Raw genomic sequence first — 27629 nt, forward strand, 5'->3', positions numbered from 1 at the left:
GCTTAAGGTCTTGAGCTGTAAGAGCAGTGGTTTATGTAACTGAAAGCAGTTATTTACTGCTTTTTCATTAAATGCTCTTGTTGGGCTGTCGTTGCTGACCATAAGTGTATTCATAGCCTCTCACCTGACAGGTGGAAACTCTCCACTTCTTTCTTTAAGCCCCCTTTGAGAAAGAGTTAAATGACTTCTAATTCTCTGCAAATTCCCCCATTTGTTTCTTCTCTGATGTATATAATCTCTGCTGATTCAAAGGGAATGCTTTGGGGCAGAATATAGCCATGAACTAGGCTTTTGACTAGCCCATGTTGCTTTTAGAGTTGTAGTTTTTATGTGAATCAGTTTTAGGACTGAAACTGCAGTTTGATGTTCCGTCAGTACCTTCTTGGCATGTTGCATCACTGACTTGAAAGGTAAAACCACAGCATAATAGCAACTTGATGGTGCTTTCTAAAGACTGTAATGTCTCTTTCTTTAACTGCAGATACAATAGCAGCTGGCAGGAGCATAAGGTTCCAGAGTGCTTACCGCTGCCACTCTAACTGTGGCTTTTATGTTAGTGCATAGTATTTGTATACAGAGTAATGGGAAGGGAAGGTGAGTGAAACATATTTGCACATACTAGTAACAATATCCAGTGTTGACAGGTTGTATTTTATTCTGAAGGAATTGCCACTTTTGGGGCACTTTTGTTAGCATAGGAAACACATAATCACGGAATGATTATATGCGGTGCTTTGTTGAAGAGCTCTGGGAGTCGGGGTAGAGACCCAAATCCAACTCCAACGAGGGCTCAGAAGGTGCACAGTCTTATCCCTTTCGTTATACAGCTCTATGTTAATCATTGAGCCTCCCATTGTTCTATTGTATACACTCAAGCATGAATTTCGGTAAATATCTTCCCTTGTGATTCTCACTGTTCTGTTTAAGGTAATAACCACATTCAGCTACCAACAATCGTTACAATTATATCATCTATCATATGATGATTAGGTACAGTTTCACCTGACCTAGTAGAGAATGGCTTTATTTCTAAGATACGTAGGCCTAAGTACAAATCGTCCTAATCCTCCATCTCCCCTGATTACCCAGGCAAAGTTATACTTGATTTGGTTAAAGCAATAGCATGAAAGCAACATCCTGGCTGCAGTGAAGCTGAGGTTCTATTCCCCAGCTTTGCAGCTGCAGAAATCATTTCAATTTTAACCCTATATATACTATCACTTTGGGGGGGTCATCTGATGTTGTAATTTGCCGTTTGACTGGTCATTTTAATTGTTAGCCTGCTGTGTTACAACCAAAATTTCAAGATCCTATTTGTCTTAAGCTTCCTTGTCGTGAGTTTACATCTAAATCTGTAAAATTCTTCAGATTTAGAAAGGTAATTGAATGATGCTATACAAAGCAAAATGTGTAATTTTTCACATCTTTCTAAAAGAGCCTGATTTAGCACCTTGTCTCCAAGGAGCATCAGGTGGCTGATATCCTTCGCATTGAAAAATGTAGCCCTCACCATGCAGAAGAGAACCTTCTCTCTTCAGTCTGATTTTTAATTCAGATGTTTTGACTAAAGCATAACTGAGCTAACGTACAAAATAATTGAAGTAATATCCAGCAAAGGGTTGTGAATTTTTCCCATATGCAGAACAAATGTATTATGGGTATTAATTTTGCCTTTTTTTTTTCATTACTATTATTTCCCTTTGCTCTGGAATGTGTGCAGTCTATTCTCTACAGGAGAAGAGAAAAAGAAAAATGAAAAAAAAAGAAACCCAGATGGTCCCTTGTGGATGGAGACATATATATATATATATGTATATATATATGTGTGTGTGTGTGTGTGTATATATATATATTTATGGAATATGGGAGTTACGGAGTAGTGGATTTGGGTTATCAGGGTGATTTCATTTTATAATAATCAGAGTAATACACTTTCAAGTAATTAACATTAAACTTTGTTTTGAAGTAGATTTTTTTTTTCTGTTTGCAACAGCTAATTCTGGCAGAAAGCTTATTTGCCAGAACTAAGCCCCTAAAGGTAAATACCTCATCACAGAGTCATAGAATCATTAAGGCTGGAAAAGAGGCCCAAGATCATCAAGTCCAACCTTTGACTGAATACCACCATGCCCACTCAACTGTATCACATCTCATTTTTAAACAATTCCAGGGATGCTGATTCTACCATGAGTCCCAGGTGAGAAGTAGAGTGGTGAGTGATCTTGAGAACATCCAGTCTCTAGTCCAAAAGTAGTGCTTCAGATAGAACTGCCTTTTTGCAGTGTTACTTCAAGTTGCATGAATAACACCACTCTCATCACATATTTTTCCTGTTCTTTATGCTTCTGTAGCCTAAATTACTCTATCTAGCCACCATTTAGGTACAATCTTACCTTGGAAGAGAAATGGCCCTTGACTTGAAAGTTACAAAATAAACATGAATGTTTCAGTCTCATGAACCCCTTACAGAAAGTTAGGAGATCCTTTGTGGGATATAAAGGCAGTGCCCTGCTCAGCAGGATAGTGAAAAGTTTTGGATTTCAGGAATCAATTTGGCCCTGTTGGAAAATGGATATGTAATGAGTAACCTGAAAAAAAGTGATTTTTTCCGTGTGATGAATTGAAAAGAAATGGATGGGAAGAGCTGATGCGGAAGTTCCTGCCTCCTAATCAGTGGTTCAGCTAACATACTGTACTAGCACAAAATTTCCAAGCCGCTGATAGTATGACTTCAGAAAATGAAAAATCATCCCATTTCTTGAAAATGCAGTGTTTTGTCTTGGAAAGAAAAATGCATTAAATTATGTTACTTAGTATTTTAGACCTTCTGCCTTGATGTAGAAAGGTTCACTGGACCTAGTAGAGGCTGATTCAAATATATAGCTTTTGCCATAGCCTGCAGATGACATTTTAGTCTCCACTGTCACTAATCTGGCTGGGATTGACAATCACTGTGATAATTACATGGACACTCTGGAGACTCAGAGGCAAAGCAAAAAAGATTCTGCTCCACAGAGAATTTGCTTCTTGAACAACCAAACACGAGCAATCAAGTCCTCCTGATGAAGGTTGTCTGATACTATTGGATGACATATTGTATCAAAGCAAACTTAATTTTTAGTAGAATTGTATTGCCTTGCACGTTTTAGTTTTGGAATACGTACATATTTATTATTCCATCTGCTCCTGAAAGACTTAGCAACTGGTTATTACAATTAGGTAATTACTAAATATATTCTGTCCTTCTGGAACTTAAATAGAATGCAGACTTGGGAGCCAGCAGGGAATACTCAACAAAACCGACCTGTGCTAAATGGAAAACTGATGAGAAGGTAGCACTTTCTGCAATGCACAATTTCACTTTGAAGCACACTGGGCTGAGGTGTTGGCAGGTTTTGTTCAGCACTGGTTGTGTGTTCCTTCAAAGTGAGTGCAGGTAATCCTACCTGATTGCCTTGTCCTTGGCTGCATATAACAGAATAACATCAATGTCCAACATCCCCAACAGGCACAAACCATCCTGATGTGAAAATGCTGGAGGAAACAATGGATGGTTTATTTGAGTAACAGAACCGTTAAAATAGAATAAACACAAAAACCTTTTAAGAAGTTTCCATGATTGTAGTCAATCTTTAGAGGTTAGAACAATATTTCCCTGGGGAAATATTCTAGCTATGTCAGAACTGCCTAGATTATGTGGAGGGAGGGATGTTGTTGTTACCTTTGAATTTGGTTGGGAAGCTACCAAAATTGCAGACAAGGGAGAAAGAGGTTTCTGGAGAGACCAGTGTGCCTTTTCCCGTAACTACTTCTAGTTCAGGTTTAAGGCTTATCTCTCAAACCAATTGTATATATAGAATGTTACCAGCTCTTTTCTGGCTGTGTATTTTTAAACTCTAAATGAAAACATGCATGTGTAAAGGTGGGTGCAGTGAAATGTTGCTTATTAAAAACTGAACGCATAAAAACCTGTCCTAAAAGTAATAGACTATCAGCATCTTCTTTTATAGAGGAAAATCAATTTAAAATTAAATAACTCTGAATATAATTAAACATTGTAACTCTGGTTTATATGTGCTTAATAGGTACAATAATACCTACTGTATCTCACAGGAGCCTTTTGAAGTTTAATTAATTAGCATTTAGAAAGGCACACTGAAATTCTAGGATGAGAATAAACTCCAAGTACATTGTATCATTGCTGCTAGTTTATGCACAGTTTTGAGAAAAAAACTAGTAATTCAGGTATCCAAAATGTGTGTTAGCATTCCGTCTTAATTTTACATTCATATACAATTTGTTTCTTCTTGTTTTCATAAGATTTCCCATCTCCTAGAATCAACGCTTAAAGTTGTTGTTTGCCTAAAACCCAAAATATGTATTTAAAATAAGTTTTAATGTTAAGTAAATTCCCGGTATTTCCTTAACCTTGTTTGTTTTACTTTCCTTCAGAAGCAGGAGGCATAAATCAGAAGTGCTTAAGAAACTTACAGCCAACCTCAGTGACATAAGTAAAAGTATTAACATAAATTCACATTATGCAGCAGAGTGGTATTCAGGGCAGTTTAAGTAGTGGGAAGATTGTTAGAAGTCTTGTGATAGGTCTCAGTAGTTTATATTTCCTCATTACAGGATGTTGTTTTCCAAGAAGTATTGCAGGAAATGTAAGCAAACCATTGCACAGCCTCAGTATTCAGTAGGACTGGAGATTGGGGAGCAGGAGGGATTCCCATAAAGGTTGATATCACAGCTGGTTCATTAGCTGTTTTAATGATGAACTGTTAATCAGTTCTGAAACTAGACCACATCCTCAGTTAACTGGAGAATCTAAAACCTTTATCACTGTGTATAAGGGAGAGGGGCAGAGATGTCAGACAGGATGGCTGAGTAGTAGAAAAGTGTATTTTCATCTGTGTTGCACAGATGTTAATTTTATCTTGTGTTGACATTAGTGACAAAATATTTTTAAACTCTCGAAATCCTTTTTAAGTTATCTAAACCTGTATACTTTTTTCCTTGTTATAGCTACATTAAAAAGACAACCTAATCCAGATACTATGTCGAAGATTGTTTTTTCATAAATAAAGTCAGCCTGACATTTTTTTTTCCACTTTGGTTTTAAACTGACATCTTTACCTTTAAATCTGGTTTTGTCATGATTTACCACTGCACACAGTTTCATGTACACATATTCAAAGGAGTAACTTCTTTAGTTAATGATACTGACAATTAATTTGTGTCACAGGTCTACACTCTGAGGCAGGAGGAAGGAATTATTGCCAGAATTAGCCAGCTGAAGGCTTGGAAATTGCTGGGTGGTTTTGTCACCTGAGGGAAAGCTCTGATAATCATGAGTTATGGAGGGTCCTTCAGTTTGAAGTAGTACTGTCTTCAACACTGGGTTTTCTCTATACATCTCACAGAGTTATGAAGTGGGGTAGACAGACTTCATTATGTACAAAGTGTTTAGCAGCATAAACAGTCATAAAATTCAGCAATTTTTATGATCTGATTTCAACATGAGTATCTGTTGTCATAAGTGTCCACTGCCTGTATTCTGGATAGTTGTTCCAATATTCTATCTGGACTTGACCTCATAAGAAAAAGACCTTTCTATTCTACTCCAATAAAGTTTTCAATTATGTTTTAGATTAGAAATATCTTATTCTGGCAGATAGGGAAATGAGCTAGGAATCACTAGACAGGCATTTTCTCAGGTTTTGCTGAGTTACCCAGGGCAACTCCAAGCATACTTCTCTGTGCTTCATTTGCTCCAGTTCAGAAACAGGAGTGATGCCACTGACCATCTGTTAAGTGCAGTGAGATCTCTTGGTAAAGGTTTCTTTACAAAAGCTGATGGTGCCACTGTTACTCCTGCCTGGGTCAATGGATGTGCTGTGTTGCTGTGGCAGAAGGCCTCGCTCTTTGTTGGTTTGTTTCTTTTCCCAGCATCTCACTGTCTCTGTTCCTCAGATTGGTAGGTTTTTTCAGGGCTGGGACAATCATGTAGTTTTTCTTTGCACGGTGTCCAGCATAATGAAATTTGAAGGCATTGACTGTTATTGCACTGGCATTTAAAACTGAATTCGGTAAGCTGGTGGGATGGTTAGGTTAGTAGCTTGTAACAGGATGGTTATTATGTTAATAGCCAGTAAATCCCTCCTGCAGTAAACTGGATCATTCTTAACTTGTTGGATTTTTGAACTTAAGACATTTTGATCTTGCAGGTTTTTCTTACTAGGTAGAATGGAAATTGCTGATTTTTAGACAAGCTGGAATACTTGGAGAGAAAACACAGTAGTTGTGAGTCAGTTTTTGGTGTATACTGATTCCATTGGTTTCACAGAGCTGGTCTTAGCTATTTTTTTCTCTATCTTGCTAAATTTACAAGCTTCTTTGTCTTTTGAAGTGAAACTCTTTAAGACCTCGTAATCAAACCACAGCCAACTTGTTCTTTAATTAAACCGCAGTGTTTGCCTGGGCTGTGTGTCCAATTCCAATGTATAATTTAAGTTCTGTGGGGGGGAAAAAATTGCCATTGAATATTTTAAGTTGTAGTTTGGGCTGTGGGCATACAGAAAAGAGTGCTTCTGTTTGCCGTGTTTACAAACGTATTTATATAATGACTTTAAAATGCCTCAGTTCTCATCCGATTTAAGGGTAGTGTTCCAGAAAGGCTCTTGCAAGCCCTAGGGATTGGGACTTTGGGTATGCATTTTTAGGAGGGAGAATATTAAGCCCATGGGGTGTGCAGGCAGTAAAACTGAACAGACCATCAATCTCCACAGCCTAAAAGCTACTCCTCTAACCCTCAGCTAGCTCTGCACCTGCAGGGGCTGGGCACTCCTAACCCAGCCCTGCATTTCCAGGGAGTCCCAGTGCTTGGCATTGCCCCAGCCTCTTCTCTGTGGCACCACTCAGCCCTGGGACAGCCTGAGACACTTCAAAGACACCCAAGCAGAGCTGCTGAATGGGTTGAAGATTTGCCTTTCTCTGGTCTCTGCTGCTATTCCCTGAGTCTTTGAAATTCCTGCTACCCACATAGGTTTCTCTGAGTTGAAATGACCTATAAATGTATCAGACTGTCTGAAGATATGTTGTCCTATGCCAGTCAAAAGGATGAAGACGTACTGTCCTTACTAAGAGTAATTGGAGAGATGCCAGTGAGAAGCCAGTTTAGAGAAATTATTGCAGCGAGATAGATGCCACATAATTGATATTTGGTATGGGCAGATTTATGGATGTGACTGTTACAATCTTATTAAATACTTAACATAAGCACTTAGCACTGTCACTTTTATTAGCATAGTTTTGCACACTCATGCCATGGTAACTTGAGCTTTGCCTTTTTTATTTTTTATGTGACTTCCTGCATTGCAGAAAGACATCTATAATACTCCCATCATCTTCTTTTGAACTCGTGATAGGCAGATTGCATTGACATGGTTTTCACACAGGATCAAGCACCTTTTCCTTGTCCTGCCTTTGGCAGTACTTCCCTCATCCATCTGGGCAGATTTGCTGGTTTATTTTTTCCTCGCTTCATGCTAGAAACATACAGCATATACAATATATTGTGTTCAAAAAAGCTGAATTTGCTTTTTTAATACAAGTTCTTATCTTTTACCAAGCACAGATCTGCAAATACTGTACTATGTCCCCTACAGCTATTCTCTCTTTAGAGATTCTTCATCATGTGTTGGCCAGATGGCATAATCAGTAGGTTGTATCAGAGCATTAAAAAAAAAGAAATTCTTTCTTGCTGCTTCTACCTAGACTGTTTTGAATTCAGTGAGATGCACCAGCTGTAACACAATCTCTCAATGACAACTCTGAATGTGGTGGGGAGAGTATAGTTTCATTTGAAAGTCAAAAAATATGTAGGAAAACTGTCATTTAAAAAGAAACATAAAGGCTTTTAGCAGAGCTATGAAGGTTGCAAGGTTAAGAACCTGACTTTCCACAGTTGTTTACTCTCTCAGCTGTCTCAGGTCACAAGTTGATCTCCATTTGCAGCTGCTTATACAAATAATATGGTTCTGGTTTTCCTTCTCTCAGATACTTCCTAATACTGCTCAGTCATCTGTTATTTAATAACAGATATCTGGTATAAGGTATCTGGTACTTACAGAAGTCTTGCCAAAGCATCAAAGATAGTTGTATTCTTAGCAAGCACAATAGAAAAAGTAGCCTTAACAATCAACGTTTGCTGAGAGGACAGCCCTAAGCTTCTGGGCATCTGTTGTGCCTGACCATTACCAGCTTTGCAGGCATGAAATTAGGTTTTAGTATCAAAAACCTGAAATGTTAAATAAGTGTTAAATAGTATTAAAAAAAAAAAAAAAGGGTTTTGTGTTTTAGTCCTCATCCTAAAATGCCATAGTAATCTTTTCCTTGCATGCTTTGTCTCTCCCATCCCCGTCATTTTTGCCCCCCAAAAAAGTGGTCCTAATGCAGCTCCTGCCACAGGTCCTAGCTTCTCTCAAGGAAGAAATGCAGTCAGCAAAAGAAGCAGTGATTAAGATGCCAATATGCAGAGAGTAATGGCTACAGTTTTGACAGAAAGCTGGAGGAAAGATGAAGATCACTGCAGAGATGCCAAGGAACCGTACAGAAGATAAGGATAGTTGGAGGTGGTACATTTCATAGGGAGGAGATAAATCTTCTCTCTTACTTGTGTCATTAACCACTGTCATGGAATCATTGAAACATTTAGGTTGGAAAAGGCCCTTAAGATCACGGAGTCCAGCATAACCCTCACACTGACAAGTCCTCCACTAAACCATGTCCCTAAGCACTAGATCTAAATGGCCTTTAATTCTGAATCTCAACTACTGTACTTAATCTTATTTATATAAATATCAGTCATATATTTTACCCTCAAAACTTTCATGGCTTCTTACTTCATATCTGATCAACATCTGTGTTCCCTGGTTATATCACTACAGCCAAACTGCTCATACAATGGTGCTTTAGGTGCTTTTATTCCTTAGAACTGAAGCTGTTAAATCTAATCTTATGTCCCAGCCCAGGTAGGCTTGAACTTGAGAAGGTGCTCTCAGCTAATATAGGGAATTGCATAAGAATAACTGTACTTTAGTTTAAATTTGTGTTATATTTAAATCTGAATAACTTTTGTCTTATTAACGAGTTATTTTAAAAAAGGAAGTTTTTAATTTGATCTATCCTCAGGAGGAAAGATGAGAGTACAGACTAGAAAAAGATGTTCTTCTTCTGGTGTAGTTGCAATATTCAATTTTCAATCTGGCATTGTGTGGGAGGCAGTTTGGATTGTAGGACAGACTTGATATTTCTGCTAAATGATCAGCAGCTAAATGATTGTGCTGATATTTAATTGTCACCTTTTATGTTCAATAGTTTAACAAGTCCTATGACTGATGAGGTGTCTCTTGCGTTGGGTAACATTTACTTTGTCTCACTCTGTGCACTTCTTCTAAGCTCTCTTCATAACTGTGATGACTAGAGAGGGTAGCAAGGAAAAGGAGAGGGTTGTGCAGCTGTGGATGCATCATGACAACTGCAGAAGGGCCTTCCAGAGGTCCTTGACCCAGGTTTTGACAGAAATATACATCGGTCTGTGTAGTGCTGTGGTGTTCTTTGAAGCCAGTGCAAAGCTTAATGAGAGATAGAATTTCAAGTCATCATGAAAAACATCAGCCAACAATTTGACAATTCAATGTTCATTGCACTGTTCTATTTTTACCCATACCATTATAATTTTCCCAAGTAATTATTATTGCCCTCCTGGGCAGTTGGTTTACACTCTGTATAATTCTGCTACATTAGAATCAAGAGAACTTGCCCTTTTCCAACATGTTCAGCAATGTCGATATCGTTTTTTGTTGTTGTGTGCATTTTATTATAATTCTTTTACTGTGACAACATGAAGCAGTGAACGGCTGGCCAGCTGTAGAAGTGCTTGTGTGTCCTGGTTAGGGCAAAAACTCCGAATGGGTTCCTCTGGAGAGCAAACTCAAACAGTCCCCTCCCCTCCAGCCAGTCCGGGAAAAAAAACTTCCTAGAGAAAAGTGGAAAAAACTATTTATTTAACGAACAAAATGCCCACAAGCATGATGAATGAATAATGTGAAACAATAAAACCTCTCTCTGCTCCAAAGAGAGATGACAAAACTGAGGAAGTCCTTGCTAGGAGTTAGCTCAGCTCTCTCAGTCTTTTATCAGTCCCAGTCCCTTCGGTGCTGGAAAATGCCAAGGTCCAGGCCTGGTGGATCACGGGTGCAAGATCCCTGTCCTCCTCTGGGTTTTTCAGTCCAGAGCAGATTTAAACAATCCCAAGAAAAGAAAAACAACAACAACAACAAAAAGACCAAAAAAAAAAAAAAAATAGTTCAGGAAGCTTCTTTGCCTCAGCTACCTAAACTAACTAAAAGGAAAAAAAACCTCTCTCTGGCCAGCGTCCATGTATCCAATGAACACATGGTCCTGAGGAAGAGAAGAAAAAAAATGCAGGGGAGTGAATGTTGTTTTTTCAAATAAACTGCGTGCTTCTTCTTTCCCTGCTTCACTCTCAGAACCAGTCTTGAAGGTACAGAACACAACATACAGCATACACAGAGCAGACAATTGGGAATACAAACATCATAGTCACCCTAGGATATTGTGCAACCAGAGGAGGTTAGGAAAAAGGAGAGTAGGGAGTCTGGTGGAGAATTAGCTGACAGCCTTGCTGCAGAATTAGGATGAAAGTGTTTTGTTGGGAGTTCAATGTACGTGCACATGAGAGTCAGCAGATGATCTTGGCCTCCCTTCTGTTTCCTTCTCTATTTGTTTAGCATACAATTTCTCAAATGTCACATTTATTGTAATCGCTCTCCTTTCATTTGTATGATATTAATCTGACTTTTAACTCCTTGCATTTCAGATGAGCTCCTAGAGTAACAGCAGAGTTGGAGGTTGATTTAGTTCTTCCTTGGCATAGCATTGATCCCACAATACTCCTTGTGGACTTCTTCTAGATAGGCAATGGAGCGAACAAGTGGAAATGACATTTCCAATGGAGAAGCCTGTAATTTCTAGTGCAGGAGACACAAAGGGGCTCTTTGGGAACTGAGGTCACTCTTTTCATGAAAAGCTTATTAATATACAGATCCTAAACCATCAGTAGCTGTTTGGATGAATGTAAATCATCAGCTGTAGTTTATGTTACTCAAAATATTGCGGGCTGCTTTTAACAATATTTTAGACATTTTTATGATATATGTATACTCAGGTGGAATACTATTGCATCCTTGACTTCACAGCACAGGATCCAGAGATCCATCTATCCATCCATACATAACCCATTACAAACAGTTTTGATGTAGCAATTTCAGACTTGTAAAGCTATTGCATTTCTCTTGAAATATAACTGGGAAAATATGCAGGAAATATAACATTTGCAAGGGGAGAAGGGACAGGCGATTAAGGGACAAATCGTCTGTCCTCAGTGGTGCTGTTAAGAAAATGTAGATACCCATGCTATGATTCATTTTGCCAAACATTGTACTTCTGCAGCTAGCAACTCACAGTTGCTCCTTTTATGCTCAGAACATGAGTGAGCAGTTTGAAAGTATCATTTATTTGATTTACTTCGCAAGTTTAGCCTAAGATGAGTCACGCTCCCTGTACAGTTACAGCCTTAGGGCATTGTGGGTGTGTTTACATTGATTCAGATGAATCTCACCTGCATTTCCTCTCCTGGGTGAGTATTTTTTTCAGGAAAAATACTTCTTATTTTTTCTGAAAAAAAAAAAAAAAAAAAGAGTGGCAATAAGATGGCAAAATAAGCCATCATTCTTATTTCTTTGTACAGTCAGAGAATTTTCATTGCAGATGCAAATGTGCATGTTTGTAAGTCCGTACTTTATTTAGAGATTTTTCCAAGGTCAAACTGTTTCCTTCTCCTGTCCTCAGCAGAATTTAAAATTGGCTGCTTGGGGAACGGTTGCCATCTCACACATCTGATGAACTCTAAAGATGACCATTACTGTGCTGAAAAACACTTTCCTAATGTTTTCTTAATGCAAATTGCTTGTTTACTAAAGTGTTTTATTACTAATTGGTGCAACTCAAAAAAACTGAAAAATGAGTGCACTTCTGGCATTTGCATGCTAGCCTATATACAGCACTTGCTTTTCTATGGTTTTTTACTGCGTGTAAATCAGATCATTTAATCAAGAGCCTTTTTAATAAATTTTAAAGATCACTCTTGCAAAAGACAAGAATATCCAACAAGATAATGCGAACTTCATTCCTCTGAATTTCTGATACTTTTTTATAGAACAGAAGGTCAATTAATTGCTCAAGCATAATAGCAGCCCTGCTTAGACTCCCCTCTGTTCCGGGTTCGGTGCTGTTCATCATTTTGAATAGCTATTAAAGCTGTCAATCTTTTTAAAATCTGTTCCAGAATTCAGAAGTTTTGAACATGGAAATCTATGATAAAGGTTGAAAATATAATTATATAATTTGCATGAAAAATGTGGAGGGGACCGACCCTTGATTATCCCGAATTTTTTTAAACTCCTTTTCTTCCTTAGAATAATTTCTGTGTTGGAATTGTTTCTTCTGTTTTTGGTAAGTTCTTTTGGTTTGTTTGTTTCAATCCAGGGCATAATGAGAGTGAGCACTAGAACAATTAATTTAGCAATCTGACTGTTAGCACCTTTCCCATTTTCAGCTTTGCTGGAAACACTATTTGGTGCCATGCTCCACCTCCTTAGGGAGGTGAGGAATGGCCCTCAAAGTTAGTTTAAAGTTAAGAGAGTGATTTGTTCCTCTTCCCTGAAACTTAGTCTCTCTAGGAATTTTATTATTTAAAAAACAAAAGCTGTTATTAGGCATCATATCCTGTATAATATCAAGCTTTTCTATTTCTGAACCACCAGTACTACTGATGGTGTCAGCTCCTTTCCTTCCTGAGAGCAACATGTTCTCAATCATTTTTTGGAAATACCACTGCTATTAACTGGACTATTTTGGAGACTCAAATGACTTTTGGAGTCATTTTAAAGGGATGACTGGAACATGCATGACTCCTGTTGTATTCTATGCTTTGGCACATCCTCAGGGTCCTTGGAGGCCTTGGAAATTTTAGTCATTTGCCATAGTTGTAGTTTCAAGTTTCTTAGGTTTCTTGGACCAAAAAGAATCCTTACTTTACTTAGGTAATACGAAGGTCCTGATTTCTGGTCAGGATTAATAGATGTCACTGTATTCTTCAGCATGTAATTTTTTTTTTCTCTTTTGTTTGCATGATACCTTGGAAATTTCCTGTTCTTACATGCTTGCTTGGAAAATCTATCCCTAAAACTCCAAAATTCGAGTTTTAAGTTAAAATGAAATGTTGTGCCCTAAACTGGTCCTTTGACTATATCTAATTTCTTGAGCATGTCCACATCCTTGGAGGAAGTAGGAAAAATGCACTGCACATTTCTGTGTTTGAATCCAGTAAAAGCAAAAAGGAAGTTTAATATCTGGAGGTTAATTACTGGTGTTATGTGTAGCAATCATCTGACAGACCCTAACTTGCTGATTTAGCAGGTTTTCCAAATACAACATTCTTTACAAGTTTTTTGTTGTTTTCCCTTAATGCAGAAATTTGGTTCTGATTTAACTTACCCTCCAGGCCATCAAACTTTGGCATTTGAAAGTCTCTATTTCTGCTACTGTTTTCATATTCCACATATTCTTATGATGGCTTGATGCTGCCTAGTTTGGTTGTTCAGCCCCATTGTTTGTGCTCTTGCTTTCCTGTTTCTCCAGTGAGGACCAGAGTGCTCTAGGAAACCTTGAACGAGTAAAAGAGGCATTTTTTTTGTGAAGTATTCCTGAGCAACTTTTTCAGCAGTAATAGCAGTGGCCTATAGCTGAGGACACAACACGTCATGTCATGGGCTATCTGTGCACTCTACAAACCAGCATTCCTGCAAACCAAATGAAAACTGCTCATGTGAAATATGTCTTTCTCGGTTAAAAAGTAGCTGATGTTCTGCATGAGCTTCTACAGTATGTTAAACCTCAGAGAGGACTGAGCTATAAAAATGATACAAAGCCTAAAAGTCTTAAGGAGGCAGAGCAGCTTTGCTAGCTGGGGAGTCGATGCTGCAGGTAGGAGACTGGTGGGGCAAGAGTTGCTAATGTACACACTTCAGTGTGAATATGTGCTGGATGTGAAATGTGACTTTGAAACATGCAGTTCACAAAGTAAATATTTCCTCAGACAAAGAGGTTGGATAAGCTTTCAGAGTCGCACATATTTACAAGGAGTACATGAGCTGTGGGCTACAGAGGTTACTGTATTTTACTTTGCTTTGCTTTAGCAGATATAAATCATAAATGACTCGTTTCACTTCAGTAGGATACCTTTGGGTTTATATTGTAACTACTAGAAGCCAGGATGAGCTTGACATTGATTTTATGCACCCTTGAGGAAGAGGCAGTGTTTAAACTGCAACACCTCAAGAGCATCTGTGCTCACTGTATATCCTATGTGTCTGGTGCAGGGAGATGTGTGATGACCCCTCCCTTCTCTAGAGGAACAGAACACTCTCCTGCTTATACATCATCTACATAAAGTGGAAACCAACATCTTCCTGTTTATCTCAGAGCCTCTGACATCTGAATGGGTCACAAGAAAAAAGCTAGGCAGTATCCCTTCCACTCTCCTTCCTTTTTCCCTGGGATATACCTTGGTATTACAGAGTACAGTTTTCTTATTTTTTTCATTAGATGTGTAAGCCCTGTCAAACTCCAGGCCTTTAGCAAGTGTTCTTCAAATCTTGGGGTATAAATATGTAACAATGCTTAAGAATTAGACCCTTCCTCCTGCAGTTGACTAAAAAGATAAATAACAAGCAAGAAACCCTTGTTTGAAACAGACCAGTGTATCCAAATGCAGTGTAAAGTCAAGGATGGCACTAGAGTGCAATTATCCTGCTTAGTGATCAGTTGCCAACAGTAGTGCTAAACACATGGGAATCTGAAGGTTTCTGTCATTAAAGAAGAATTAGGACTGACGATTCCAGGATTCATTTTAGGAATTTTATTTTTCCCCTAAGTATTGTTGCAAAAGAAGGATTTTTCTACTCTTTCACCTCTATTTTTTTACTCTAATCAGTTTAGTATTGTGTGAAGTGCTTAACTGGTCATACTAAGCATTTTTATAGCAAGAAAGAAGATGCCATGGAAAGTTTTCCTGTTTACCTTTTAGTGCTGAGTTTTGGCCCTGCTATATACTTTTGACATTTCTCAGTTGCACATCATTAACAATTTATACTTCATGTCAAGATTTAGATAAGCTAATGACAAGTCAGATAATGTATGTGCTCATTTGCACACACATAAAAATATCTTGGATAAAGAAGTACAGCATACTGCAGAAAAGTTTCTGAATACTTTATGGTTACTTGTGCTTTATTGCTCAGTTGACATCTTGAGAATAAATTGTCCTATTTTGTAGTAGTAGGAAACTTTTCCATAGGCATCTACAATGTCTTTTCTCATGAGGAAAAGCTGTGAGGTCTGTATTTTCGGGGGTTTTCTGTTTTAACACAAAAAAAGCCTAATGCTATGTTCTAGGATCACTTACATTATATATAAGTGGATATTTGCATACGTAAAAATGCACATGCAGATCCTAACATTTCAAGGTATAGTGTTAGTATATGTCTTGGTGACTAAGGAAGTGTAAATGTATACTTTCATGCCATTAGGTAGGCTTTCAATAAAAGAAGACCCATAGAAATATATATATAAAAAAAAAAAAACTTTTCTAAAACTATTCAAATGGCCCATTTCCAAAGCAGTAGATTTCTATGATAAATGCAGTGAACCGAAATATCTCCCTCATCCAGGAACAGTTTAAGTGTCTCATGTAAGGGTGTGTTCACCACCTAAGTGATTGTCCAAGTTTCCACACCTTTATGCACATATGCAGAAGAAAGAAAAACTCTGTCCACCTCCCCATGCCTGTCAGTGGGCAGGTGGCCTTGCCAGGCAGGAGGAGTGAGAAACAGCAGCTTTGGTAAGCACTCACATGGTTTGCATGGTCTCAGTGTTAGAAAGCAAATTGGTGAAGTTTGACAGGTCAGTAATTCTATCATAGCTGGCTTTACCTGAGAGAGTTTTATAGCAGGAGTGCACTCTATATTAATGATGCCTAAAGACATAGCTGCCCTTCCAGTGCAGGCAGCATCCCAAGAAAACATTAATCATGTTTTCTTGAAGCAGCCAAATTGATTTCTTGGGAGAAAAATTTTTGTCTACTCCCCAGCCATTTCTGATCACATCACCAGCTTATGGTGATCCAAGCAGCTAATGAACAAATAATTACTGCTTGCTGACCACCCAGGACAAAGGGTACAAATATTGCTTTAGGTTTTAGTGTAAGTAACTTCACTTTCACCAAGGTGTAGTGACTGTTTTGTTCTATCACCTTTTTGGGGGTGGGGGGGGGGTTGTCCTTTTCAATCCTTGAGTTACATGAAAAGTAATGTCATATTTACTATGCTAGGAACTGCTTACATTTATTTATTTTAGGTTTTAATATTGTAGCTGTTGTAGCATCCTGTGTAAGCTTTTACAAACAAAGGAAAGCTGTTTAATTTTTGTAAGATGTAGCTCAGTTCTGCCTGGCAAGTGAGAAGATGGCTGAAAATGGAGTCCATTAACCCAAGCAGAGCCACAGCTCCATGAGCTATAGATTGAGGGTAAGGGAGAAAAGATGGGAAGTGTAAGAGCAACTCAGGTAGTCTGTTGTGAATGTGAAAGCATTGACAGACTGTTTGTTGCAGGAAATATGCTACTCATTTTGTCAATGAGGACTAATTTTAAAACCTTCTGTGCATAATTAGTACCCTTTAGACCAGGATTAGTTAAGTGGTTCATACATGGTAGCCCAGGGTCTCTCTATTACTCACCTATCATAAGGGATATGGAGCAGCCTGCTTAATTGGAGCTTCTTGCTTTTGTGCTTCTGTGTTTTGTTGGAAAAGAAGAGGTTTTGACTGAAGGTTGTCTGTGGGCTTTAAGCATTTACCTGGACTGTGTGCATGGGAATTAAGGCTGATCTGTTTTACCCAGGCTCCAAATGCAAGCAAGGAAGGAGAAGTCTTGAGGTTGTCCCATCATGATGGATAAGCACAACAGGCCCTTAATGTAGATCCTTGCATTTTCCTGAGGCTGTGGACCTGACAGTGGGAGAGGTGCTTCATTACTCCCTCATCCTCCTCTATGGGACTTGCCTCTCCATCCACTCCGTGGTGTCAGAGCAGGGCACAGAACAGTTCCTGAACTGCTGCAGGCCAGGCAGCTTAAGCAGTTTCAGTTGTTGGGCTGAGCTAACCTGATTTATTTTCCTGTCCAGGGGAAGTAAGGGACAGTCAATTTAAAGGCCTGCTGTGCCAAGCAGGTGAAATGAGCATCTGATTTGGAGACAGGCCTATACCTGAAAAGAGATGTCTGCCTGCAGTGCTCGGATCTAAATGTCAGAGACTGCCACTACTCAAAGCCTGACCGGTTGAATTTTCATTTTGTTTCGATTTTTTTTTCGGGTTTTGATCAACACAAAATGTTCACATGCCAGGTTGGGTTAGCTTAAGCCATTCACCCTAAAATCACATCATTTACACCAGACTCCTTTGATTGAGCTCCTGCCGACACATAGGAGACATGCCCCAGGTGAGCTGGTTATTGCAGTCATGATTCACCAGTCTCATTTAAACTTCACTTGTGTTTTGGCTGTCTCTTCGTTTTTCCACTCCACAGCATCTGCAAGTGAGGTGGCAAGAGCAAATATCAACTGGTATATCTTACCATAAGGTATTTTGAGGTCTGATCCACTAGAAATTTGCCCCTCTGGATGACACTGAGCTGAATTCTCTTGGACTGAGAAATGTGAGCTGCAGTAGAGAAAGGAAACACCCTCCTCTTCACTGCTGGCCTATCCTTCTTGGGAATACAGGTTTCAGGCCTGTTTAAAGGTTATTAAGGGAATTACTTCACTTTCAAGATGCACACTGCAATTATTTACACCTCTCTGTGTCGCTGTTGTTGGGCTTTCCATTTCCATGTGCTCATGGTCCATGATCTGCAAGAAGGTCATGAGCAGTGAATCATCAGTGGCTTAGAGGTGTCATCCAGAAACCTCTTTTTGGGCCTCTCCACTACCTGTTTTGAATCACTTTATGCTTCCAGTTTAGGTATGATTTAAAGGCTTAAAGTTAGGCAACTTGGTTCCCCTGTGGTGCAAGGCAGTGCTGGGGCTATTCTGTGCGATTCTGGAATTCTTATTTAGACATCAAATTAGATGTTTGAAGAAAATTTTATTAGTATTTACTCTTGGAACTATTTAGAGGAAGTTTCATTATTTGAATGCATTTGCATTGTGCTTGTTTGTGAGGTGCTAGGTCATAGTGCAAGTAAAAGCTAAAACAGTATTAAAGAGTTTATCAAAGTTTTATAAAATATATACACATTTTTGTCTCTTGACACAGGTTGAAGTCCTGATGTCCTTCCTTTGCTTATCTCCAAATCTTCTTTGAGTCACATAAAAGGAAGCTGAAGCATAAGTTTCAGCATTTGGAAGTAAATAGCCTGTCATGACTGATGCAAGCCATCTTTGAAAATAGATTGCTTTAACAATTATATGTCAGTTACAGCCAAAGCTGCAACTGAGTTAATACTCAGTAATACAATGGCCTAGTACAATGGCTTTATTTATACAGGTCTGATTCCATGAAACCCTTTGGTTTCCCATAAATAGTTTTTTGTTGTTTCTTTTCCAGTATATCTTGAGTTTTAAGGAAAACTTTTTATTGTCTTTGATACTGGAAGCATACTCAATGAGTTATGCTCCCATAAATATATTGCCTTAAAATATTTAAGAGGGAGAGATCTCTTTTCCTTGCATTTTTCTAGCATTTACTAGGGGGAAAGTGTTAGATTTGTTGTTGATTTTACTTTTCAGAGGTGATTTCTTTCTCTTTTTTTTTATTTATAACATGCTCATTACATAAGCATGAAAGGTGCCTTATGGATTTACAAGGTAAGAAAACTTGAGGAGTGATACTGTGCAAATTTCTCTTCTTCATTTCCACCTTTCCATGTTCATGTTGCATAGGATTGATTTCCAAAAGACAAGATAAATACGGAAAGCTGACAGCTGAAAGTACCGTACGTTGGGAACTTGTGTCCTGATTACACTGTGGAGAAAGTGATGTTTACTTTATTCTGATTTATGAACAGGGCAATGACTGGCCAGGTGCTGGGCTAGCATCAGCTATTTACTTTCCTACATAAAGAGTGATGAAAGGCATCAGGAAGGAGAAGGAGCAAAAATTTGGGGTTTTTTGGTATGGCTCAGAGCTAAGTGGATCACAGTGCTACTGGCATATGTCTTTGCTGTTCTGAAGAACTTGTTAACCTTTCTGGAGACCACATCTCACTGTAGGGTTTTGGCCCAAAATTTCTCTTTCCCAATCAAAATGCTCTCCCACAGTGCCTGTTCAGTCAGGGGTGAACTAAAGGCCTGAATACCAAGAGCAAGTAAGTTTGTGCTGTTTCTCAGCTTGTGAGATTTCAAAGCATTTCAGACACCAGGGCTGAATCACCACAAGCATCACCACAACTTAAGCTATGTTGGGCAAAAACATCATCACTACTGAAATAAATACAGTACATAGTCAGATCCAGAATATTCCACAGAACCACTCACAGAATTCTGAAGGTCTGAATCGGTATCAAAGAGGCAGGAAACAGGAGAAAAAAATAGTTCCTGCACAAGTGTTTAAAGTCATACTTTAATGTAAAAGTAAAAAAGGAGGCAAATAATTCTCAACAGCAACAGTTGAATGTCACTAGATGATGCTGTTAATGGTTCTTTTGGTTTATTTTGTGACATACTTTCATATCTTGTATACATGTATGCAAAATCCATGTATGTGAGGACTGACATGGGAAAAATCACTTCAGCATTGTATTAACGAGTAGCTAATTATTTCAACATCATCATACTATTCAAAGTCTTATGAGCAATTCTTTTCCTCCACCATCTTTATTTTATAACCTAGACCAAAAAGCTTTGGAAACTATGAGAAAATATGTTGATATAGCTCTTCTTTGGCTGCCTGGTGGGTTTTCTTTGTACAACAAAGAAAGTGTAACAAAATGCTTATTAATTTCAGATTTGTTTTGCTGTTAAGCTAAAACATATTCATTACAAGCATAAGGGACTCATCACATGGGAGCTGGTAATTGCTTCTCAGTGTGGGATGTTATTTTTCATGTGCATAAGGAAGTTGGAATAGTTTTGGGTGAGATGGAGAATAATAGTACAGTGGTTTTAAATTGAAAAAGGTATTAGGTATTTTTCCCCTAACTGCATTTTTATGCCACTGTGACCAAAATGTTTAAAGGCCAAAATTAAGCCTTGTACTAAGTGTTCTGATTTTTCAGAAATGCTTAACAAATTCCCTCTGCTAATCATGTTTAACAACCACCACAGATAAAGATATCCATCACCCCTTGGAAATATCACCCTTAATCCATCCTTAATTTGTTTAGGTGTAGCACAAATTACTAAAAAAAACTACTTAAGTTTTTTTGGAAATATTGGATTCTTACTTCTAAAATCAAACTATCTACTTGGATACCTATCTTGTCTTGCATCTCATGGGTTGTATTTCTGAGCTGATGAAATTTCATTTTTCAGTCATTGCTGTGACTGTAAACAAGGCTTTGAAGCTTGTTTAGAAGCTATAAACAAGGCTCAAAGAAGCATTCTGTGAACATATAGGATATGCATAATACCTGCTTCTAAAGGCTCTCAGTCTTGCAAAAAGAATTGAATATACTGAGTAACATAGCAAAATAAAGCAAGGAGAATGAAGCAATAGAAGCAAGTGGATTTGCATTAGCTAAGGGTCACAGCTAGGGAAAACAGTTTCCTTTTAAAAATTTAAAAGGAGTATTAATTTAAATAGCATTGCTGCTTCCTCTGTCTCCTAGGTGATGCTTTCTTTGTAATGCTGATAAGACATACTGGTTTGTGGGTGGAAAAAAACAAAGTATGAATCGTCTTCCTAATTGTTTTCTAAGTAGTTTGTACACATAGGGAACATGGCAATATCACCTCATGGTGTTTTCCTTCCTGCCTTTTCTCTACTCAGGAAAGAACTTCAATCTGTGGCATATAAATATACTTTTATTCTCTATTGGTTTTGTATTATTCTAGGGCTCTAAGAATGTTTGAATTGTATTTTTCACAGTGGATGATCTTTTATGCTCCATCCATTTGGTGAATTAAACATTATATTTATTATTAAACTTCATTACAGGTTTCAATACATTTTAAGGTAGTGGTGCATTTTTCACCAACTTTTATAGTATTGATTACAGCAATTACAACATAAAATATTTGCTACATCTGCTCATTACTTTTATGGCAGAAATTAATATTTGCTTTCTGATTCTCTTATGGGCTAATGCAGTGTGGTAAAGAAGGTTCATTTCATTACAAAGAGTGAAAAAGGAAAGAAGATCTCGGCTGCCTTCTTAGTTGTGGTGCATTGGATTCCCAGAGTACACATGGGCAGGATTTGAGAGTAAATTTTGTCCAGAGTTGTGTCCTTACAAAGCACTCTTTTTTTGTCAGCTGTATGTGTTCACAGGAAATGGGCAATAAATGCCAGGAAACACAAATTTAGAGCTGAAGATGCATCTCTTCAGCATTAGGGCCTAATCAAACCTGATTTTTTTTTTTTTAGCTCAGTCATTAGTACCTGCCAGAATAATCTCTTGAGACTTGATAAAAGTGGTTTGCATATCAGAGACTACATTAAGTACAAGACTGAAGAAGACAGGGTGAATCAGAACATGGAAGCTTAATTTTCCTTTGTTTCAAATGTGCCCATGAAGTGCAGTAAGTCATTATTTCACTGACTGTGTGCTCATATAACGCTCACATTACACTGGGCCCTGTCCTGGCTTTGTCATCTTTTAGAGCATTTAATGTCATGCTGCTTGGAAGTCTTTCTGCAATCCACAGAACTAACAAGGCATGAAGCAGACCATTGTGGAAGACATTAGGAACAGCAAACTATTTGGAAAGCTGAAACTCTTTCTAGAACAGCCCTGTCTGCTGATGCTTTGGGCAGATTTCCTTCTCACTTGACAAACTGCAGGTGCTGAGTAACTTGGAAGATTCGTATTGTTTTTTTGCTAAAAGACAAAGTACTTCCTGGTATGGGAAAGGGAGTGTGAGGTAGCTGAATATGGTAACTGGATGAAGCAAGAGCTTGCCAGCCCCCACAAGAGACAACGGGAAGATCAAAAGCTGGGTGTGTGAGGAAAGAGGAATGGTCAGAGCACCTCAAGGACACCATATTGAAGTGCAAGGGAGCTCAGCACTGATGCAGAAAGGTGAGGGGCAGGGCCAGGGACTGCATGCCCACAAACTGACATGAAATAATGCACATTTTCAGTGTAAATAAGATTGGTATTTGTCCTTCCATGGTGTCCTTCCAGATTTAGAATGTCCTTCATTTTCTGCAAGTGGCATTGTAAAAATAATGGAGAACCCAGTACTTCCCATCCAGGGGTATTGGAGTGACTGGCATCCACTGCAGAGGTCCTGTCAGCCCCAGGTGCTGAGGGACACACTGGGGCTTGATGTCCAGCCCTGCTGCTCATCAAAGACACGGGATGGTGTTAGTCCCCCGTTGCTGCTGGGTGACTGAAGCTTGACCGCTCCTTCCTGAGCTTTGTCACCTCAAAATCAGTCCACCCTCTCTTGTGTCCTCAGTAAGGCCACTCCTAAGGATCTAGCCTGAGGGACACTGTGCCTGGCTCTCTGGAAGGAAAACAGATCATCTCATAAAGGTAAAACATATCCAGATGAGAGCATAAAAAGCATTCGAGATTTTAAAATAAGGTGTCTGCGGATCATCCTTGGCCCTACACAGATGCTTTGTAAGCACATAAATTCCTTCTCTCTATTGGTAAAATAATCCATTAATACTAACTTTACTGGACTGTATACGTGTCATGGGTCCAGTCCTTACCATGACATTTTCAAGTCAAGGCACTTGTATAAAAAACCTATTTTCAGTCATTTATAAAGGCTTCTAAAATTTTATTGGTGATAGTCTTTTTTCTCCTCAAATCACTGTATGGCCTCACTGATGGCAGCTGAACTACAGACTCAGTCTTGCAAGCAATAGCTTCCATAAAATCTCGCTAAATTCCTTTTCATAAATTGGTGCTCTTGCAGTGTGCAGCAAAAACAGGAGAGTATATGTGTGATAAGAAAGTTTTATTAGCCTTTCTTTAGGATGATCTGCACTATGCAATTACAGCTTTCATGTGCATAATGAATATATTCAGCCCAAATTCGCTGCAAAAATGCTACAGTACCTTCCACATGTTTGAGGTACTGTATATATTTTTGTGTGATAAATATACGTATCATTGAGTGTAATTACAGTGAACATCTGTGAGTATATGTACACTGCTTTTCCTCATGATCATAACAGAGAAATTGAGGTAATTGATGATGATTTTTTTTTAATTAGTTATCCCAGCTTCTAATCCCATGATCATTTTACACAAGGACAAAGCCAAGGGTGTTTTCCTTGAGCCTGTATAACAGTCATTCCCACTACCAAACTATAGTTATCTGAGCATAAAAGGAAAAGCCTTAATAACACAGGAAATTTACACCCTTATCTGTGCTTTACAAAATTCTAGCCGTAATTTGATTTGACCATATATACAATATATATGTTTTTATTTAAGTAATAATGGCTGAGAATTAAAACATTTCCTGAAAATTAATGGCTGAAAAATATTATAGCCTGGATTCAGCCATGCGCCATTAATCCCAACTGGTCAATTCTCCATGAAATGCCTTATGTCAGGGGTCATTTGTTACGTTCCCATCCCTCCCACTCACCAATAAAAAAGTAAAATTAAATGTTACTTTCCTCTTATGGCATTGCTGAGCCTTGAAGCAGCCACTGGAAGCCCCTACTAGAAAGTGTTGCAGTTGCTTCCTGCCAGTGAAGATTTCATAGTGGATGAGTGATGGAGACCAATGCAAGTATGGCCTTTCACTGTGTGTTGTTTTACAACTCTAAATGAATAAAGCTCTTCAGGTTGCTTCTTGGAGCTGCAAGGAGATGAAACAGCTGCTGTGTTTCCCTTGCCACTAGAAAAGTTGTGGTGTTAGGAAGGAAGGGGGAGTTTGCACTCCACGTATATCATAAATCTGTCTCATCTACGATGGCTGGCATCTTTCTAGGATCTTGTGCTTATTCTGCAGTATTTAGTGGCCAGTGTTAAATCCTTGCAACTCTAGTTTATTCTCTCTGAATACTTCATCCATTTGTTGGTAAAAACTGGTGTATTTATTGGGGCTACATGATACTGTTTCAAACTGGAGGGCTGAGGGTAGGTGTAGTGACTATGGAAGAGAATTAATGAGAAAACAGAAAAAGAATTGCAACAAGCTTTCAAGAAAAGTATTGCTAAATATTCAGGGTAAAAAAAAATCTTTACATTCTTCAGAATTGGGTGCAAACACTGCATCTCCTTTTGCAAATCAGAATGAAAATCACATCTATTTATCATTATATGTGGCAAGTCTGTCACCCAGCACTTTCCCTCTCTTGCTAGCAAACTCACCTTTAGTGAGGAAATAAGCTCTAATGACATGGAATGACAAATAGGGGCAGAGGGAAAGATGACAACAAAAACCCCAGTACCTCTTGGGCTGAACTGGTATAGCTAAACCTTCAATCACAGCTCTGGCAGCCTTTCACTGTCCTTCCCAGTGTATAGTGGGGCAAATTCACCTGCTCACTGGGGGCTTTTGTTGCCACTTTTCAGAGTTAGGGAAGAAAAGGAGTCAGTCAGAGCCCATTCAGCCTGATCAACCTTTGGAGTTATAACTACTCATCTGCTTTATTATGAGGTGGTTCCTTAGATAGCTTCTAGTCTTGGAAGCTACAGATTTAATTTTAATTTCAGCCTGCTGCCTCATTGGAAAGAGGGATGAGAGAACTGAGCTTTCACTCTTCCACTAATGAAATGGAACAACAAGCCTTTAGCCAGTTAAAATTCTGACTTAAGAAAGGCGTTACAAACACAAAACTGAACTTATGTTGTTATTCCATTTAAGTACTAGAGTCAATTGGTTGACTTGGAATGGTCAGTCAGTGTATCTGTATAGAGGGAGGATGTAAAAAGTTCAATTTCAAGTGTAAAAATATTTTCAAGACCTCTCAAACCCTGTAAATACATGAAAGACATAGTGCACCTAGGTGTCTTGTGGTCTTCCCTGAAAGTCTGCTGTAGGGTTCACAGTTTCAGAATATTGGATGGAAAGGGTACAGTGAGCTAAGTTTGTTGGGGAGGATGAATCAGGGAAACCTTATAAATATGATTGCTTAGCAAAACATTCTGAAAATATGAAACTTATGAGCAAAATGGAAATGAAAGCTTACTTTGAGTTGTAGGATACCGAGTCTTAGTTACTATATAACCTGAAAACAACAGCCTAGCTAGCTGAAGGAGAATCCCTTTTGATTGAACAATACCTTTCTGCTGGCTAAGGGATCCAAAGGTCAATGTAGCAAAACAGAAAAGTCTAAAGAGTAGTTTTTAGAGTTTAAAATATAACACAGTATGGTAATGTAGTAGTTCTTATAGGCTGTATGTAGATTCTATAGGATTTTGTGTCTTGTGCTGGTTGGTCACTGTAAATTAGAATATTCATCACAAAAGGAGATATAATGTATTGTAACAAGGACCTCTCTCTTACTCTTCCTCTTCCCCCTATTCTCGCTCTCTCTTGCTCTCTGATCCCTGCCCCCTTGCTCTCTCACCCCCTTCTCTCTCAGCTCTCACCCTGCTGTTCTTTCTCCCTCTCTCTTTGGGACTTCCCTTCAGCCGAGGCTGGTGGCTGAAGGCAAGGCCCTTTTACCCACCACCCTTGCAATAAAACCATGTGTTCTAGAATATCTCAGGTCAGCAGGGTGCTTTGTCCCAGCCATCCACGGGTTCGCCTACAAAGGTGAGCCAAAACATGTCTTACTTTGTTTCTTTAAGTGAAGGGACTTGGATAATTTGAAACTTCTTCCATATCCCATACCCAATATATTGTTTATAGCACTAATCTGAAAAGCACAACAAAGTAAAACTGGATTTAAGTCCACTTTTTTTTATTAAGATGGATAATTTTTTCAAGTGTTTTGCTGTGCAAACTGTGACTGGAACCTCAAGTGTTGCAAAGAGTTTCATACAAGTGGTCCCGTTGTGCAGGATCACAGCCATTTTTGCTAAAATTATTCTTCATCTTTAAAGCAAATTACATGAGCTTGATAGCAATGCCATCACCCAGGCTGGATTTGCAATCTGTTTTTTAAATTATGAAATTTAATTTTTTTTCTTCTAATATTTACTGTTGAATTTCATTTTTATTTTGTTCTTATCACTTCAACATCCTTAATTTCAGGGATTCACTAGAAGGTGTCACATCATTATAACCTTTATGATGAATTATTCACAGTAATTACTGAGTTGATGCAAACTTCATTGTGAAATTTATAGGACCAGAAAATCTGGTGGTGATACTGTTTTACTCTTTGGATGTTCTTAAAATAAGTCAGAGTCAACAGATTGCAAAAATATGCAATTACAAAGTTATTAAAATGCAGATTTTTGGCAAGAAGCCACTGTAGTCTCCTGTGTTCACAGCTGCCTATTTACAGCAAAACAGCCCTGAGCAGTTGGTGGTGGCTTCTTTGAGCGATTACAGCTGATGGGTCAGGGCAGTGGCCCCTCTGAGGACCAGGTTCAGTAACTTTTTATCTCCTGGGTCATAAGCTTCACTTGAAGTTATTTTTTTAGGCAGGAGAGGTTGACAGTGGGCCATCATCTTTTGTTCTCTATCACGCTGGTGGTAAGTCCAGGGTGCATCTCCTGAGACTGTGTATGTGCTGTACCTGCATCTACACAGATGGTTCCTCGGATTAGGGTGTAGACCATTCAGCAGCATAAATTTTGAATTACACTTTTAAGGTCAGTGTAACATGCATTTTCCCCAGTCAGAGCTGCCTTTAATCATTGCTGCCTTCACAGTTTTCTGGGAGCAGGGCATACTGGAATATTAACAAAGTGGCAGATGCTTTGCTTTAATGAAGAAATAAGCACTGTCATTTTACCTTCATCCCATCTCCCATAATGCCACTGGATGCCCCAGTGATTTTTACTTTCTCTCTGCACAGTGACTTGGGAACAAAAATTATGACCTACTTAGTGTAAAAAAAAAAACTTTCAAAGTTGATTCTCATTGTATGCAGACACTCAACACCACTGCTGAGAGCCAAAAAGTGCTTTGCCTATGGTATAGCATCCAGGTAGGACCAATATGTGTTGGCTCTTTCTCAGTGGCTATTTCTGTAAGGTGCTTACAGTATGGACTTCTATTATTCATTTGTGCAGCTTCTGCCAAGAAGCAAAGCTGTTTTCCCTCCATGAAATTATGAGACTGGCAGAAGCCATGAAAGGTTATGCAAAATAAGGTGTGTAGCATCTAAACAGCAAGAAGC

At 38.6% G+C, this 27629-nt stretch overlaps 1 protein-coding gene across 5 annotated transcripts in view; it reads left to right on the top strand.

Moving 5' to 3' along the window:
• TPK1 (thiamin pyrophosphokinase 1) overlaps nt 1-27629 on the top strand; it is a 300992-nt gene that overhangs the window by 254870 nt on the left and 18493 nt on the right. Inside the window, exon 8 of one of the 5 annotated variants that reach the window (XM_066322599.1) lies at nt 24907-24962. The exons of the other annotated variants lie outside the window; for them this stretch is intronic. Coding sequence (XP_066178696.1) covers nt 24907-24962 — 56 coding nt within the window. The remainder of the gene's footprint in view (nt 1-24906; nt 24963-27629) is intronic. 5 annotated transcript variants of the gene reach the window in all.

This window comes from Sylvia atricapilla, chromosome 1, assembly GCF_009819655.1.
Source record: "Sylvia atricapilla isolate bSylAtr1 chromosome 1, bSylAtr1.pri, whole genome shotgun sequence".
In the NCBI taxonomy this organism is placed as follows: Eukaryota; Metazoa; Chordata; class Aves; order Passeriformes; family Sylviidae; genus Sylvia; species Sylvia atricapilla.